Source organism: Mobula birostris, chromosome 1 (assembly GCF_030028105.1).
Source record: "Mobula birostris isolate sMobBir1 chromosome 1, sMobBir1.hap1, whole genome shotgun sequence".
In the NCBI taxonomy this organism is placed as follows: domain Eukaryota; kingdom Metazoa; phylum Chordata; class Chondrichthyes; order Myliobatiformes; family Myliobatidae; genus Mobula; species Mobula birostris.
The window spans coordinates 208,942,896-208,959,287 of NC_092370.1; the positions used below are offsets into that span (position 1 = coordinate 208,942,896).

At 42.2% G+C, this 16,392-nt stretch overlaps 1 protein-coding gene and 1 non-coding gene across 2 annotated transcripts in view; both read right to left on the reverse strand.

Moving 5' to 3' along the window:
* znf839 (zinc finger protein 839) overlaps nt 1–3,593 on the reverse strand; it is a 39,534-nt gene extending 35,941 nt beyond the window's left edge. Inside the window, exon 1 of the mRNA XM_072270297.1 lies at nt 2,265–3,593. Coding sequence (XP_072126398.1) covers nt 2,265–3,365 — 1,101 coding nt within the window. The 5' untranslated portion in view covers nt 3,366–3,593. The remainder of the gene's footprint in view (nt 1–2,264) is intronic.
* Nucleotides 3,594–3,909: 316 nt separating this feature from the next.
* Nucleotides 3,910–3,982, reverse strand: trnak-cuu (transfer RNA lysine (anticodon CUU)). The gene has a single exon. It is a non-coding gene; the product is annotated as a tRNA-Lys (tRNA).
* Nucleotides 3,983–16,392: the final 12,410 nt, after the last annotated feature.

The window sequence follows — 16,392 nt, forward strand, 5'->3', positions numbered from 1 at the left end:
CATTCCTATCTACTCGTGGTAACCTTTAATGCCCTTACTTTTCAACAAGTTATCAACTTTGTGTTTTAAAATATTTTTACAGCTTATCCCAGGAACAAACAACCTCACCACATCCATCAGGATCTTGTTTCAATTAAGTCTCCTCTGACTCTTCTAAATGCCACATATATGCCTTACTGTCCAGCTTTTCCTCACAAGACAACCCTCCCTTTCCACTTACTGAGCTTTCTCAGAACATTTCCAAGAAATCTGCATTTCCCCCCCCCAAGATCAATACTATACACATATTTTAGATATAGTCTCAATCCTCCTTCCATTGGTATTCATTTCTCCTATCAACAATGTCTTTCTTAAGTTTCTTTACTACCTGCTGTACCTGCAGCATAGAATAGCTAGATCCCGTTGCATTTTGGAGCTCCACAGACTTTCATTAACTAGGTAGATAATTTTTTTCTCTATCAAAATGGACAATTCCACATTTTTCCCACATTATACTTCCCTTGCAGAGCCTCTATCCTCTCAGTTAACACACAGCCTGATGTCCTCTTCACAACTTATTCTGCCACTCTTTGCATCATCTGCAAAATTAGCAACTGTATCTTTCATGCCTTTACACAAATCATTTACATAAACTGTAAAAACTTAAACCCCTGCACCACTCTCAGACACAGCACTTGTTACTTTATGTCAACCAGAAAATGACAATCACGCTCCTCTATTTTCCATCAGCCAGCTAATCCTCTATCCATGCCAGTCTCCCAAGAGCCTTGGATATGAGGAAAGGCTGGACAACTAGGATTATATGTGGCATTTAGAAGAGTGAGAGAGCACACACCAGTCCTCCTCAAGGGATCAGCAGTGAAAAGGGGGAGCAGTTTCAAGTTCTTGGGTGTCAACGTCTTTGAAGATCTATTCTGGGCCCAACATACTGATGCAATTATAAAGAAGGGCAGCAAGAGTATATTTCATTAGGAATTTGCGGAGATTGTATGCCATCAAAGAGTAGCAAACTTCTACAGATATACCATGGAGAACATTCTAACTGGTTGCATTACTGCCTGGTATGGAGGGGTAACAGCACAGAGAATTGGAAAAAGCAGCATCATGGACACTAGCCTCCGCAGCATTGAGTACATCTTCAAAAGGTAATGCCTCAAAAGGTAGTATCCATTTTAAGGATCCCCACCACCCAGGACATGCCTCGTCTCATTGCTACCATCAAGGAGAAGCACAGGAACCTGAAGACACACACTCAATGTTTTAGGAACAGCTTCTTTCCCTCCATCAGATTCTGAATGGACAGTGAGCCCATGAACACTACCTCACATTTTTGCATTCATTTTGTACAGCTTATTTAATGTTATATATTTCTCGTTGTTACATATAGCTTTTTAATGTATTGCATTCTACTGATGCTGCCAAACAACAAATTTAACAAAAAATGCCAGTGATATTAACCTGATTCTGACTTTCTGAAATAACTACTGATGTAGCACCTGATCAAATGCTATCCGGAAATCCTATGTATAGTACATTCACTTTATCCTCCATATATGTAACTTCTTTAAAGAACTCCTATAAATTGGGCAAACTCGATTTCCAAGTTCCCTGTTAAAATATCCTTAGCAGCTTAAGCTTGGAACATTTTCTTTTTCAAAGATATTATCAAGATGATTAGCTTGAACCTTCCTATTTTCCATCTAACTCCCTTTTCCAACTTAACAGAATCACCATGAAATTTAAGTTTTGAAAATTAAAACCAAGATATCAATTATGTCACCAGGTACTTTAAGATCCTAAGATCTAAGTCCATATAATCTGTCTACCTGCTTCCCCCCCATCACAAGTTATTCAGTACAATGTCATTATTAACTGAATTTATCTTGAGTTCCTCCCTTCCTTTCAATTCCTGAATAACAAATATTTCAGACTGTTGTTTGCACCTCCAGCAAGAAGATTGATGCAAAATACCTCATTTGCCATTTCTCATGTTTTTATATTAATGTTCTAAAGACTCACTTTCTGTAGGACCAATGCTTATTTTGTTAACATTTTTGAATAATAATAGAAGTTCCCACTATCCCTAATTTTCCTGTCTTATTAATATTTTCATCATTCTTTGCTTCCCTATCTAGGTGCAGTTACATTGTTAGGTAATACCTTTAAGTTATTGACAGATGGCAAGGCCACCCTTCGGATTTTTTCACTGGAATGCATCTGAAAAAAAATTCATTTCAGTTAGTCTGTAAAGCACCTGTAAATACCTGTGCCGAAGATGTTACTCGCAAAGGGGCCATCTTTTGTTGTACATGTGCAATACTTTGTTGTAAATTCTGCTGAAGGACTGCCTGATGGGCAGCATTCTGCAGCTGTCGTGCTGCATTGTGAACGATCGTCAATGGTTGAGTATACGCAGCCTGCTGCTGTGAAACTGCCGTTGGAATCTTAGGTTGACTAGGCTGGTTTACGGTAGAAGACTGAGTAGAAATAGTTATTTGCTGAACTTGAGCTGGGTTGCATGAATCAATCCTATGGACAACCTGACCTGATTGAACACCTGTTTGCACCTGCGGCATCAGAGAATTACATACAGGAACTTGTATCATCTGATTTTGATCTGTTGGAAGCACTCGAGTTTCGGGGGCAACACACGAAGTTAGACTGCTTTTCTGTAGTACCTGATTTTCAGGAGGCTCAGAATTCAAATGGACGGCAGTGGTTTTGCCGAAGTGTGCAGCATGTTGCTGGGATTTAGTAACATGGGCGATGACTTGCTGCAGTTCATCCGTTATCCCAACATGCTGCACAAATTGTGTATGATGTTGTTGCTGTTGCTGCTGACTGCCGAACATTTGAGCCGCTTCACTTTCACTTACTTCTACCAGTCCTTGTTGCTTTGTTAACTGCTCAACCAGTTGTTGTTGTTCCTCTGGGGTCAATCCAGTGCCTTCCACGAAAGTACCATCGGGTTGTACGTAAATAATGGTGCTGGGGGTGGACTCGATAGAAATACTTTCCAGCTCCTCGGCCACGGCGAAGTCACCTGCACTCACCGCTGCCATGGTGCCAACAGACGGAGGAGCCTCTCCCAAAGAATTCAAGATCCCGGTAGCATTCAGGAGTCCATCCCCATCATCGGACAGCGTGCTCACCACCTGAGTCGCCCCTTCCTCCACGGCCACCTGAACATATTCCGGCAACACTTGGCAGGAATGGACCTCGAACTGCTTGCAGGGCACACTGGCGCAGGGGACATGCGACGCGGCCTCTTGATGTGCTAGGCTCTCCAGACGACTGTTGCCGTGCTGCGGTTCTGTAACAGCCCCGTCCTCGGTTGTCAGGCTGTTCTCCTCCTCGTCCGCCATGTTGGCGTCCGTGTTCAGGCAGAGCGAGTCGGGAACTGCACCGCTAATTTCTCCGTCCGCAATTTTTTCGCCCCGAAGACTGTTTCGTGATTGACATGGGGAAAATAATCTCCAAAAGGCAGGCTAAACTGAAAAAATCCGTCAAATCAGCAAGGAAACGATTAATCCGTCTCCATATAAAAAAAACCGCACGTCACGGAGCCTGACACAACATGGCGGAAAGCCGGAGTACGGGTGCCGGCAAAGCTTAAAAAATTAGGTGGATGTCGTAAAGATTCGAGTTTGTCGGAACGAGATCCAAAAGCGAAATCAGCATGTGGGGATGAACCACCAATCCGAAACTGCCCCACGCGGTTGTGAGCGTGAATGACATGATAATGAATGGGCCATCATATTGTTACATGCCTGTAAAATATACTTAAAAACCGCAGAGATAATGACAGTAAAATATAATTTAGATATACAGTCCGTATAATGAATGTGAATTTTAAGCAGGATTTTAAAAAGGGATTAAGTCCTTGTGCAGCGAAGAAAATAAATTCGCCGCCCAACGTGGGGCTCGAACCCACGACCCTGAGATTAAGAGTCTCATGCTCTACCGACTGAGCTAGCCGGGCGCTGACATAGAGGCGAACTTTTGTCCCCTATACCATGTAAAGACAGCCGAGACACTGTATATTTACACCTTTTTTAAAAAAGAAAACTCCAAAGATAATTTAAAACATTTTTATTTATTTCCAAAGCAGAATTCCTCATTGATGTTCAATATCTAAGTTATTTGAATGTCTTTTCTCCAACCTAAAGATGAAATACTATATACTCTTATTCACAACATTTTATTTTTACTTCATTATGGTCTTACAAACTTGTGGTATCTTTGTACTCGGTGGAAGTTTGGTATGACCGCTACTATAATGTAACCAGTGAGAAAACAAATACATCATTTCAAAACAGTATTTAAAATAGTAAGGCATTATTGCATTGAATAAGAGATGTCTGTCAAAAACTACCTTTCAATAAAGAAAATATGATATTTTATTTTTACGCTTGACGTGCAAGAAATATACTTCCCACTATGTGTAAGTTATTTGATAAAACTATGTAAAAGTAGAGAAATGTAGTTACGACAATAAGTTATTTTTCCTCTTTCTGACAATTTTCACAGATAAACTCGTATCAACCTAACCTAGCTCAGTCGATGAAAGTAAATATTCTTTATCACTGGACTCTGGGGTTGTCTGCAAACTAGAGAAAACGCACGTTTTAATCCTATTTTGCCAAATCAGCGGTTGGAAAACATCACTGTATTCTTCAGCAATGCACACAAAATGTTGGAGGAACTCAGCAACATCCATGGAAATGAATATACAGTTGACGTTCGGGCCAAGTCCTTCTTCAGGACTGTATTCTTCATTAAATTTAGCGGTCGAGCATCTTGGCAAATACCTGGGGCTGTCATACACGCTCACACCCGGATGGAAGTTTATAACGCAAACAACAGGAATTCTGCAGATGCTGGAAATTCAAGCAACACACATCAAAGTTGCTGGTGAACGCAGCAGGCCAGGCAGCATCTCTAGGAAAAGGTACAGTCGACGTTTCAGGCCGAGACCCTTCATCAGGACTAAATGAAGGAAGAGTTAGTAAGAGATTTGAAAGTTGGAGGGGGGGGAGATCCAAAATGATAGGAGGAGACAGGAGGGGGAGGGATGGAGCCAAGAGCTGGACAGGTGATAGGCAAAAGGGATACGAGAGGGTCATGGGACAGGAGGTCCGGGAAGAAAGACAAGGGGGGGGGGACCCAGAGGATGGGCAAGGGGTATATTCAGAGGGACAGAGGGAGAAAAAGGAGAGTGAGAGAAAGAATGTGTGTATAAAAATAAGTAACAGATGGGGTACGAGGGGGAGGTGGGGCCTTAGCGGAAGTTAGAGAAGTCGATGTTCATGCCATCAGGATGGAGGCTACCAGACGGAATATAAGGTGTTGTTCCTCCAACCAGAGGGCTTCCCTTCCTCCACTATCAACTCTGCTCTTAAACGCATCTCCCCCATTTCACGTACATCTGCTCTCACTCCATCCTCCTGCCACCCCACTAGGAATAGGGTTCCCCTGGTCCTCACCTACCACCCCACCAGCCTCCGGGTCCAACATATTATTCTCCGTAGCTTCCGCCACCTCCAACGGGATCCCACCACTAAGCACATCTTTCCCTCCCCCCCCCCGCATTCCACAGGGATCGCTCCCTACGCAACTCCCTTGTCCATTCGTCCCCACCATCCCTCCCCACTGATCTCCCTCCTGGCACTTATCCTTGTAAGTGGAACAAGTGCTACACATGCCCTTACACTTCCTCCCTTACCACCATTCAGGGCCCCAAACAGTCCTTCCAGGTGAGGCAACACTTCACCTGTGAGTCGACTGGGGTGATATACTGCGTCCGGTGCTCCCGATGTGGCCTTTTATATATTGGCGAGACCCGACTGGGAGACCGCTTTGCTGAACATCTACGCTCTGTCCGCCAGAGAAAGCAGGATCTCCCAGTGGCCACACATTTTAATTCCACATCCCATTCCCATTCTGACATGTTTATCCACAGCCTCCTCTACTGTAAAGATGAAACCACACTCAGGTTGGAGGAACAACACCTTATATTCCGTCTGGGTAGCCTCCAACCTGATGGCATGAACATTGACTTCTCTAACTTCCGCTAAGGCCCCACCTCCCCCTCGTACCCCATCCGTTACTTATTTTTATGCACACATTCTTTCTCTCACTCTCCTTTTTCTCCCTCTGTCCCTCTGAATATACCTCTTGCCCAGCCTCTGGGTCCCCCCCCCCTTGTCTTTCTTCCTGGACCTCCTGTCCCATGATCCTCTCGTATCCCCTTTTGCCTATCATCTGTCCAGCTCTTGGCTCTATCCCTCCCCCTCCTGTCTTCTCCTATCATTTTGGATCTCCCCTCCCCCTCCAACTTCAAATCCCTTACTCACTCTTCCTTCAGTTAGTCCTGACGAAGGGTCTCGGCCTGAAACGTCGACTGTACCTCTTCCTACAGATGCTGCCTGGCCTGCTGCGTTCACCAGCAACTTTGATGGAAGTTTATAAATTGGTAAGCTATTGAAAAAGTTAGTAAATAAAAAAGTAAGAAGAAACAAAAGTGGACCAAAAGCCACAACGAAAACACTAACTTGCATAATTCGAGAGACTGCCTCAATGACTGTCGTCCAGTAGAACTTAAGTACATCTACCAGATGGTCATGAAGCATATCAACACCTGCCTAGGGAGTGGTTTGGATCCTCTCCAATTTGCCTACCGTCACAACAGGTCCGCAGCAGATGTCATTTCATTGGTTCTTCACGCAACCCTGGAACATCTGGACAATGAAGATGCATATATTAGGATGCTATTCATTGATTGCAGGTCGGCATTCAGTACCATCATCCCCTCAAAACTAATCAATAAACTTCAAGACCTTGGCCTCAATACCTCCTTGTGCGATTGGATCCTCGATTTCCTCACTTGCAGACCCCAGTCAGTTTGGATTGGGAACATCTCCTCCATGGTCTCCATCAGCACAGGTGCACCACAATGCTAATGCTTAAACCCCTGCTCTACTCACTTTATATTGACTGTGAGGTTAAGCACAGCACCAATGCCACATTCAAGTTTGCTGACAACATCACGGTAATAGGGGGAATCAAAGGTGGTGATGAAACAGCATATAGGAGGGAGACTGACAATCTGGCTGAGTGGGGCCACAATAACATCATCTCGCTCAATGTCAGCGAGACCAAGGAACTGATTATTGACTTCAGGAGGAGGAAACCAGAGGTCCATGAATCAGTCCTCATCAGGAAATCAGAGAAAGAGAGGAACTTTTAATTTGTCAGTGTTACCATTTCAGAGAATCTGTCCTGGGCCCAGCACATAAGTGCAATTACAAAGAAAGCATGGTAGCACCTCTACTTCCTTAGAAGTTTGCAAAGCTTTGATATGACATCTCAACCTTTGACAAACTTCTATAGGTATATGGTGGAGAGTGTATTGACTGGTCTACAAAGTACCCAGGACATCTTCAAGGAGCGGTGGCTCAGAAAGGCAGCATTCATTATTAAGCACCTCCAGCACCCAGGGCATGCCCTTTTCTCACTGCTACCATTGGGTAGGAGGTAGAAAAGCCTGAAGGCACACACTCAGCGATTCAGGAGCAGCTTCTTCTCCTCTGCCATCCAATTCCTAAATGGTCATTGAACCCATGAGCACTATCTCACTTTTTTTATATATTATTTCTATTTTTTTCAAAGTTTTTAATCTATTCAATATACATATACTGTAGTTGATTACTTATTTATTATTATTATCTTATTTTATTATTTCCTTCTTCTATATTATGTATTGCATTGAACTGCTGCTGCTAAGTGAACAAATTTCACAACACGTGCCGGTGATAATAGACCTGATTCTGACTGATTCTGGTTGCATCACAACCTGCTATGGAAACACCAAGGCCCTCGAATGGAAAATCCCGCAAAAAGTAATGGATATGGCTCAGCCCATCATGGGTAAAGCCCTCCCCACCATTGAGCACATCTACATGGATGTCACAGGAAAGTAGCGTCCATCATCAAGCCCCTTCACCATCCAGTCCACGCTCTTCTTGCTGCTACCATTAGGAAGGAGGTACGGGAGCCTCAGGACCCACACCACCAGTTCAGGAACAGGTATTACCCTTCAACTATCAGGCTCTTGAACCAATGGAGATAAATTTACTCAACTTCACTTGCCCCCTCACCGAACCGTTCCCACAACTATGGACTCTCTTTCAAGGACTCTTCATCTCTTGTTTTCCGTATTTATTGCTCATTTTTTATTTATTATCGTTATTTCTTTTCTTTACTTCTGTTTGTATTAGCACAATTTGTTATCATTTATGACTATCAGGCTAAGTACAACTCAAAAGCCTAATTCAAGTTTACTGTTGTTGGCCGAATCAAAGGTGGGGACAAACTGGCACATAATGTAGGAGGGAGTTTGAAAATCTGTTGAATGGTTCCACCACAACGTCTCACTCAATGTCATCAAAACCAAAGAGCTGTTTATTGTCTACAGGAGGAAGAAATCGAGGTTCATTGGCCAGTACTCCTTAGGGGATCAGTAACTTTAAATTCCTTGGTGTTATCAGATTAAAGGATCTAAAGGATTAAAAGATCACCCCTCCTCCAAATGACCGGGTACTGAGTCTTACAGTGGCCGATGTGAGGAGAACCCTGTGCAGGGTCAACCCACGGAAGACCGCTGGACCAGACAATATTACTGGCAGATTGCTTAGGGGATGTGCAGACCAGCTAGCAGAGATTCTCACTGACATCTTCAACATCTCCCTGAGCAGCGCCATCATTCCTACGTGCTTCAAGGCCGCCACCATCATCCCCGTGCCGAAGAAGTCTTCAGTGTCCTGCCTCAATGACTACCATCCCGTTGCACTCACATCCATTGTCATGAAATGTTTCGAGAGGCTCGTCATGAGGCACATCAAGACCCTGCTGCCCCCCTCACTGGACCCCCTGCAGTTTGCGTACCGTCCCAACCGTTCAACAGACGGTGCCATCGCCACCACCCTCCACCTGGCTTTCAGCCAATTGGACCAAAAAGACACGTACGTTCGCATGCTTCAGTTCAGCATTCAACACAATCATTCCTCAGCACTTGATTGGAAAGCTGAAACTGCTGGGCCTGAACACTTCCCACTGGAACTGGATCCTAGACTTCCTGACTGGGAGACCTCAGTCAGTCCAGATTGGAAGCAGCATCTCCAACACCATCACACTGAGCACGGGAGCCCCCCAGGGCTGTGTGCTCAGTCCACTGCTGTTCACTCTGCTGACCCACGACTGCTGCGACACACAGCTCAAACCACATCATCAAGTTCGCCGATGACATGACCGTGGTGAGTCTCATCAGCAAAGAACAACGAGTCAGCATACAGTGAGGAGGTGCAGTGGCTAATGGACTGGTGCACAGCCAACAACCTGTCTCTGAATGTGAACAAAACAAAAGAGATGGTTGTTGACTTCAGGAGGACACGGAGTGACCACTTTCCACTGAACATCGATAACTCTCTGTAGAGATCATTAAGAGCACCAAATTTCTTGGTGTCCACCTGGTGGAGAATCTCACCTGGTCCCTCAACACCAGCTCCATAGCAAAGAAAGCCCAGCAGCGTCTCTACTTTCTGCGAAGGTTGAGAAAAGTCTATCTCCCACCTTCCATCCTCACCACATACTACAGAGGTTGTATTGAGAGCATCCTGACTGGCTGCATCACTGCCTGGTATGGGAACTGTACTTCCCTCAATCGCAGGACTCTGCAGAGAGTGGTGCAGACAGCCCAGCGTATCTGTAGTTGTGAACTTCCTATGATTCAGGACATTTACAAAGAAGATGTGAAAAGAGGGCTCAAAGGATCATTGGGGACCTGAGCCACCCCAACCACAATCTATTCCAGCTGCTACCATCCAGGAAACGGTACCGCAGCATAAAAGCCAGGACCAACAGGCTCCGGGACAGCTTCTTCCACCAGGCTATCAGACTGATTAACTCATGCTGATTTAAGTGCATTTCTATGTTACATTGACTGTTCTATTTATTATAAATTACTATGATTGCACATTGCACATTTAGACAGAGATGTAATGTAAAGATTTTTACTCCTCACGTATGCAAAGGGTGTAAGAAATAAAGTCAATTCAATTCATCTAAAACTTTGACGAACTTCTATAGATACACGATAGAAGTTATCCTGACTAGATAGTATGACATGGTATGGAAACACCAATGCCCAAGAACAGAAAAGCCTGCAAAAAGTGGTGGATACAGCCCAGTCCATCACAGGGAAAGACCTCCCAGCATTGAGCACATTTCTAAGGAGCCCTGTCACAATAAAAGCAGCATCCGTCATCAAGAGCCCTTACCGTCCAGGAATGCTCCCTTCTTGCTGCTGCCATCTGGAAGGAGATAGAGACCCTTGGATCTCACACCATCAGGTTCAGGAAAATTTATTTATCAACTCTGTATTGATTCCACAGCCTACAGACTACTTTTCAAGGAATTTACAACTCAGATACGCCAGGAAAGCACTAGATCCTTTTTCATGTTGTCTGTATTATTTATTTTCTTACTTAATTATTATTGTTATTGTTATAGTTCTGTTTTGTCTTTACAGGGATTGTCTTCTTTTGCACATTGGTTTCTTGTTAGGCTTGTGCGTAGTTTCTCATTTATTCTATCGTGTGTAATTGTCCTACTGTGAATGTGGCCAAGGAAATGAATCTCAGGGTGACATACTTACTTTGATAATAAATGTACTTTGAAATTTGAACTCCGAAATAAAACAGGATATTTGCCAGTAAGCCTGACTCTAAAAACTAAAAGGAAATTAAAAAGGTTCTATTAACAGGACATTTAAAATAATTATTGGGTAATAATTATAATAATAATAATAATAATAACGTTAATACAATCATGCAGGATCAAAGAAACTAAAACGCAGGAGGCTATTTGGCAAATCATGTCTAAGCCGATTGAAAGAGAGCTACACAGCCTATCCTCAGTTCCCAACAAATGTTTCATAATCCTGTAAGTCACAGCTCTTCCAGTACACATTCTGCCACATTGCCTTAAACAGTGAGTTCCAGACCACTAAGGTGCATTTTTGCTTCAATCCCTTTCTAAAACAGTGAGAAAAGGGCATGCTCTGGGTACTGGAGGTCCTTAATAATGGACGCTGCCTTTCTGAGACACCGCTCCCTAAAGGTGTCCTGGGTACTTTATAGGCTAGTGCCCAAGATGGAGCTGACTAGATTTACAACCTTCTGCAGCTTCTTTCGGTCCTGTGCGGTAGCCCCTCCATACCAGACAGTGATGCAGCCTGTCAAAATGCTTTCCACGGTACAACTATCGAACTTTTTGAGTGTATTTGCTGACATGCCAAATCTCTTCAAACTCCTAATAAAGTATAGCTGCTGTGTTGCCTTCTTTATGACTACATCAATATGTTGGGACCAGGTTAATTCCTCAGAGATCTTGACACCCAGAAACTTGAAGCTGCTCACTCTTTCCACTTCTATGAGGATTGGTATGTGTTCCTTCGTCTTACCCTTCCTGAAGTCCACAATCAACTCTTTCGTCTTACTGACGTTGAGTGCCAGCTTGTTGCTGTGGCACCGCTCCACTAGTTGGCATATCTCACTCCTGTGCGCCCTCTCGTCACCACCTGAGATTCTACCAACAATGGTTGTATCATCAGCAAATTTGTAGGTGGTATTTGAGCTATGCTTAGCCACACAGTCATGTGTGTACAGAGAGTAGAGCAGTAGGCTAAGCACACACCCCTGAGGTGCACCAGTGTTGATTGTCAGTGAGGAGGACTGCACAGTCTAAAGATTTTTTTCTCTCTGTCAACCAAACAGGATTTTTCTTTGTATTCTATGCAATATTTCTTTATAGCGTCCCTCCACATTATTTCTAAATGATTGATATATAGTACAACAAAAATCAAGAGATCAAAAGGTCTCTTTACTCCACTGGTAACAGCATTATATAATAAAACAGTTGACAATCATCATAGCGGTTTTGGATCTATTTGGCACTTTCCATTGGATCTCATAGGCCTTTACTTTTTTGACCAGACCTTATCAGAAGTTTTACTGAAACACACTGGCCTCATTATTCCTCTTCAGTCGGATGTAAACTTCCATTAACAAATCCATGGTTTGTTCTTGATTTATCTGTGCCTTTCCTAAATGAAAGTTTATATTGCCTCTCAGAATTGATTTCAATAATTTGCCTACTACTACTAAGGTTAAACTATCTGGCTTACTGTATAGAAAAGGAATCATGAGAAATCATGTGAGACTAACTTTTTGGAACTTTGTCATTTTTAATAGTGAAGTAGTTAATGTAAAACTAGTGAATACCGCATTTTTTTTTCAAAAAGTAGTTATTAAAGTGCCACATATTAGGCAAAATTAGGCCTCATACTTTTGCATTATGTTTGCATTGGTTAACCAATAGTAAAAAGAGGCTTGGATATTTTGCATTGAGGCCACAATCATTCCTGACTTGAAATATCAATCATCCCTTTGTTTTCATAGATCCAGCTTGATCTGTTAAGTTCCTCCAGCAGTTTGCTTTATGCTCCAATAAAGTACCATAGTATTTGCGCCCCATTCATTTAAAAAAGGTAGAACTGTTTAAGTTTGGTGACTATATCAAGCTAGATGATAAAACTTGATCAACTTTTGAGATTGCCCTATGAAGAACGATAAAGTAGACTTCGTTCCCTTGCGATGAGAGGATAATTTCTTTGGAACATTCTTAAGGAACTTTGCAAGATAGTTGCTAAAACATGTTCTTCCTGACTAAACTTCTGGACTGACATACACAAGATGCTGGAGCAACTCAGCAGGTCAGGCAGCATCTGTGAAGAGGAATAAGCGTTTTGTGTGTGTTACTCTGGATTTCCATCATCTGCAGGATTTCTTGTGTTTATGAGCTTCTAGAAAGAGGGCCTCAGAATGAGGGGATCATGATTTTGAACAGAGAAATGGACTCAAATGATCCACAGCTTTGTGAAGGCACTCAGTAGGGAAAGAATAGGGAGGTGGAATGTCATTTGGATTTGGGGGTCCCAACTCCCTGAATGCGCCATGATACAAAGCACATGGTAGAATAATTAGGGTAGAAATTTGGAACATTTAAAAGATGGTTAGGATGATTGCTGGATTTTTAATATAAGATCAATTTTTACAAGAGGAGACATGGAGATTGCAGATGCTGGAACCTGGAGTAGCAACCTGCTGGAGGAACTCAGCAAATTGAGCAGCATCTGTGGGTGGGGTAAAAGGAATTCGTCCTAAAGCAAGGCTTTAACCTGAAACTTGCACAATTCATTTCCTTCCACAGATGCTCCTTGACTTGATGAGTTACTCCAGCAGATTGCTTGTTGCTGTTTATTCTTACAAGCATTGCCACATCAGCATCAATTTGAATTTATAAAGAATCCTTAATATAATGTATTTAAAAATCCCAACGGCATACACAGAGGTGCAGAAAAGAATGTACACCAAGATAATAAAATGGGACTAGGAGAGTTCTAAAACTTGGCTTCAATGTGAGTAGAAAATTGTGGATTGAGATGAGGAAGGCGGAGATTTGCAGGAGTTTACAGTAAGAATTACAATTATTTTCTGCAAATAGGTCATAAATGAGATTATGAACAGAGTTTAAACTGAATATGAGAAAATCTGCAAATGCTGGAAATCCAAGCAACACGCACAAAATGCTGGAGGAACTCAGCAGGCCAGGCAGCATCTATGGAAAAAAGTCAACAGTTGATGTTTCAGCCAGACACCCTTCATCAAGATCTTGGCCCAAAACGTTGACTGTTTACTCTTTTCCATAGATGCTGCCTGGCCTGCTGAGTTTAATCTGATATAGTAGTTGCCTAGGAAGCAATGGCAGTCAGTAATTACAGGGATGGGATGATTATTGAATATATGTTGACTAGTGTAAAATTAAAAACTGATGGAAATACTCAGCAGGTTAAGCCACATCTGAGGGAAGTGAGACAAGTCCAACTGTTCATGTTCGAGACCTTTTACCAAATTTTAGTAAATGTAGATTAGTGATTGGATAGCAACGTTCTGGATGAGTCAGTGTTTCTAGCGAGGAGAGGATGAGACTCAGCGAGAGGGATATTAGAATATCGAGTTAACATTTCATCAGAACTAGGAAATGGTCTTTAACAAATGGGTGCTTTGGTGAAAACTGGCCCTGCAGTCTGCAGTCAGCCAGCGGCACTGACCTGAACTAAACTGCCCTGCTGAAGGGTCTCGGCCGGAAACGTCGACCGTTTATTCATCTCCATAGACGTGCTGAGTTCCTCTAACATTTTGTGTGTGTGGCCATGGATTTCCAGCATCTGCAGTTCTTCTTGTGTTTGTAAACTGAATACTCCTGGACTCCTGGTTTGATGTTGATATATTGTTCATTTGCTTTTTGTTGTTTACATAGTTTGTTCTTTTTTCGCACGTTAGGTGTTTGTTGATTTTTTTAGGAACGGGTTCCCTGCTGTCTCTTTGTTTTGTGGTTGCCTGTGGGAGGTCGAATCCCCAGAGTTCTATTCCATATAGATATTTTGATAATAAATATACTTTGAACTCTGAATATAAACATTAACTTTGTTTCCCTTTCCTCAAGTGCTGCCTGATCTGCTTATTTTATCTCAGATCTACAACATTTGCAGATTTCTGATTTATAGTTGGAAGGTTATTTATTTATTTATTTATTTATTGAGATACAGAATGGAATCAGCCCTTCCAGCCATTTGAGCCACGGCACCCAGCAATCCTCTGATTTAATCCTAGTCTAATTACAGGACAATTTACAATGACCAATTAACCTACTAACCAGTATGTCTTTGGACTGTGGGAGGAAACCGGAGCACCTGGAGGAAACTTATGTGTCAAGGGGAGAACATACAAGCTCTTTACAGGACAGTGGTGGGAATTGAACCCATGTCGCATGTACTGTAAATCACTGTCCTAACCACTACACTACCATGCCTCCCATTTTAGATTGGAATGAATAAAGTCAGGCTCAAGGGTACAGAAAAAGCAACATGGCAGAATTTTAGGCCAGTCTTTCTGGAAGGAGGATAACATTGATATGGGGAATAAAACATACTTAGATCAAATCACAGCGCATACTGACATATTTGAGATATGTATTGGTCTGAATGGGGCACTAAACGTATAAGAATCAAGGATCCTTCAGCTGTGGCTCAGCTTGCAGCTCTTCTGCCTTTGAAACAAAGCCCTGCACTCTGATGTTTTACTGAGGACAACACTGTAGCACAGATGTGAAGTTAACTGAGCCTTTGATTGATTTCTCTCAAAATAATCCATGGAGAAGTCGGCCAATTATCTCTGATATTCAAGTCATTTTATACTTTAATAACTTAGTAATGATCACACTACCCAGTGTCTAGGGCCATATAGCCTGGAGAAATAGCGACATCCCTGTCCTAGCATCCAACGTTGTTTCTGGTGGACTGAGGGCATGACATCAATAGTGAGATCTAACGGCCAGGAAAGTTCAAAGTTCAGAATAAACTTATTATCAAAGGACGTATATGTCACCATATACGGACTGCTCTGAGATTCATTTTCTTGCAGGCAATACAATCGAATCAATGAAAAACAACACAAAAAGAATGACAAACCATCAATGTACAAAAGAAGATCATCTGTGCAAATTGAATAATAAATAATAATACCCATTATTACAGATAGGACAATCCATGATAACTGTCCAGATATAATAATACAGGATAAACAAGCAAGAACAACTTTCTTGATAGATATATTTATTCCAAACACACATAACTTACAGAAATCAATAAGTGAAAAACACCAGAAATATGCTGTGTTAAGAGAGGAAATTGAAAGACTTTGGAATATGAACAGGGTTTACATTGGAGATGTAATATCTACAACTGATAACATCCCAAAGGCACTACACAACAGCATTAAGCAATTAGGGCTACACAGCAACATCTATGTAAATCTTCAGAAAGCCAGAATACTAAATACACTAGAATATTCTGAAAGTTCCTAGCAATTGAGGAATGAGCATGCTTGGCTATGCCTGCACCTCAGGTTTTACCAGCTTGAGCTGAGAAAAATAAATAATAATAATAATCTAGACATTAAAAATCTTCACAACAGTCAGATAAAACTTTTAAAGATATACTTTCATCAATGAAAACAGGGTTCAGCTCTCCATATGAGCATTTGCAATTCTGATAAGAAGTACAGTATACATCACTAACTTAAATGAGAGCACAAGCCAGAAACATGAAGACATTGTCAGTATTGAAGAAAAAGTTAACCAATGACAGAGATACCCCATGATCTGAGCTGACTAGATGTCATCAAGGAGAGTCAAGCACCTGGCTCAGAGTTG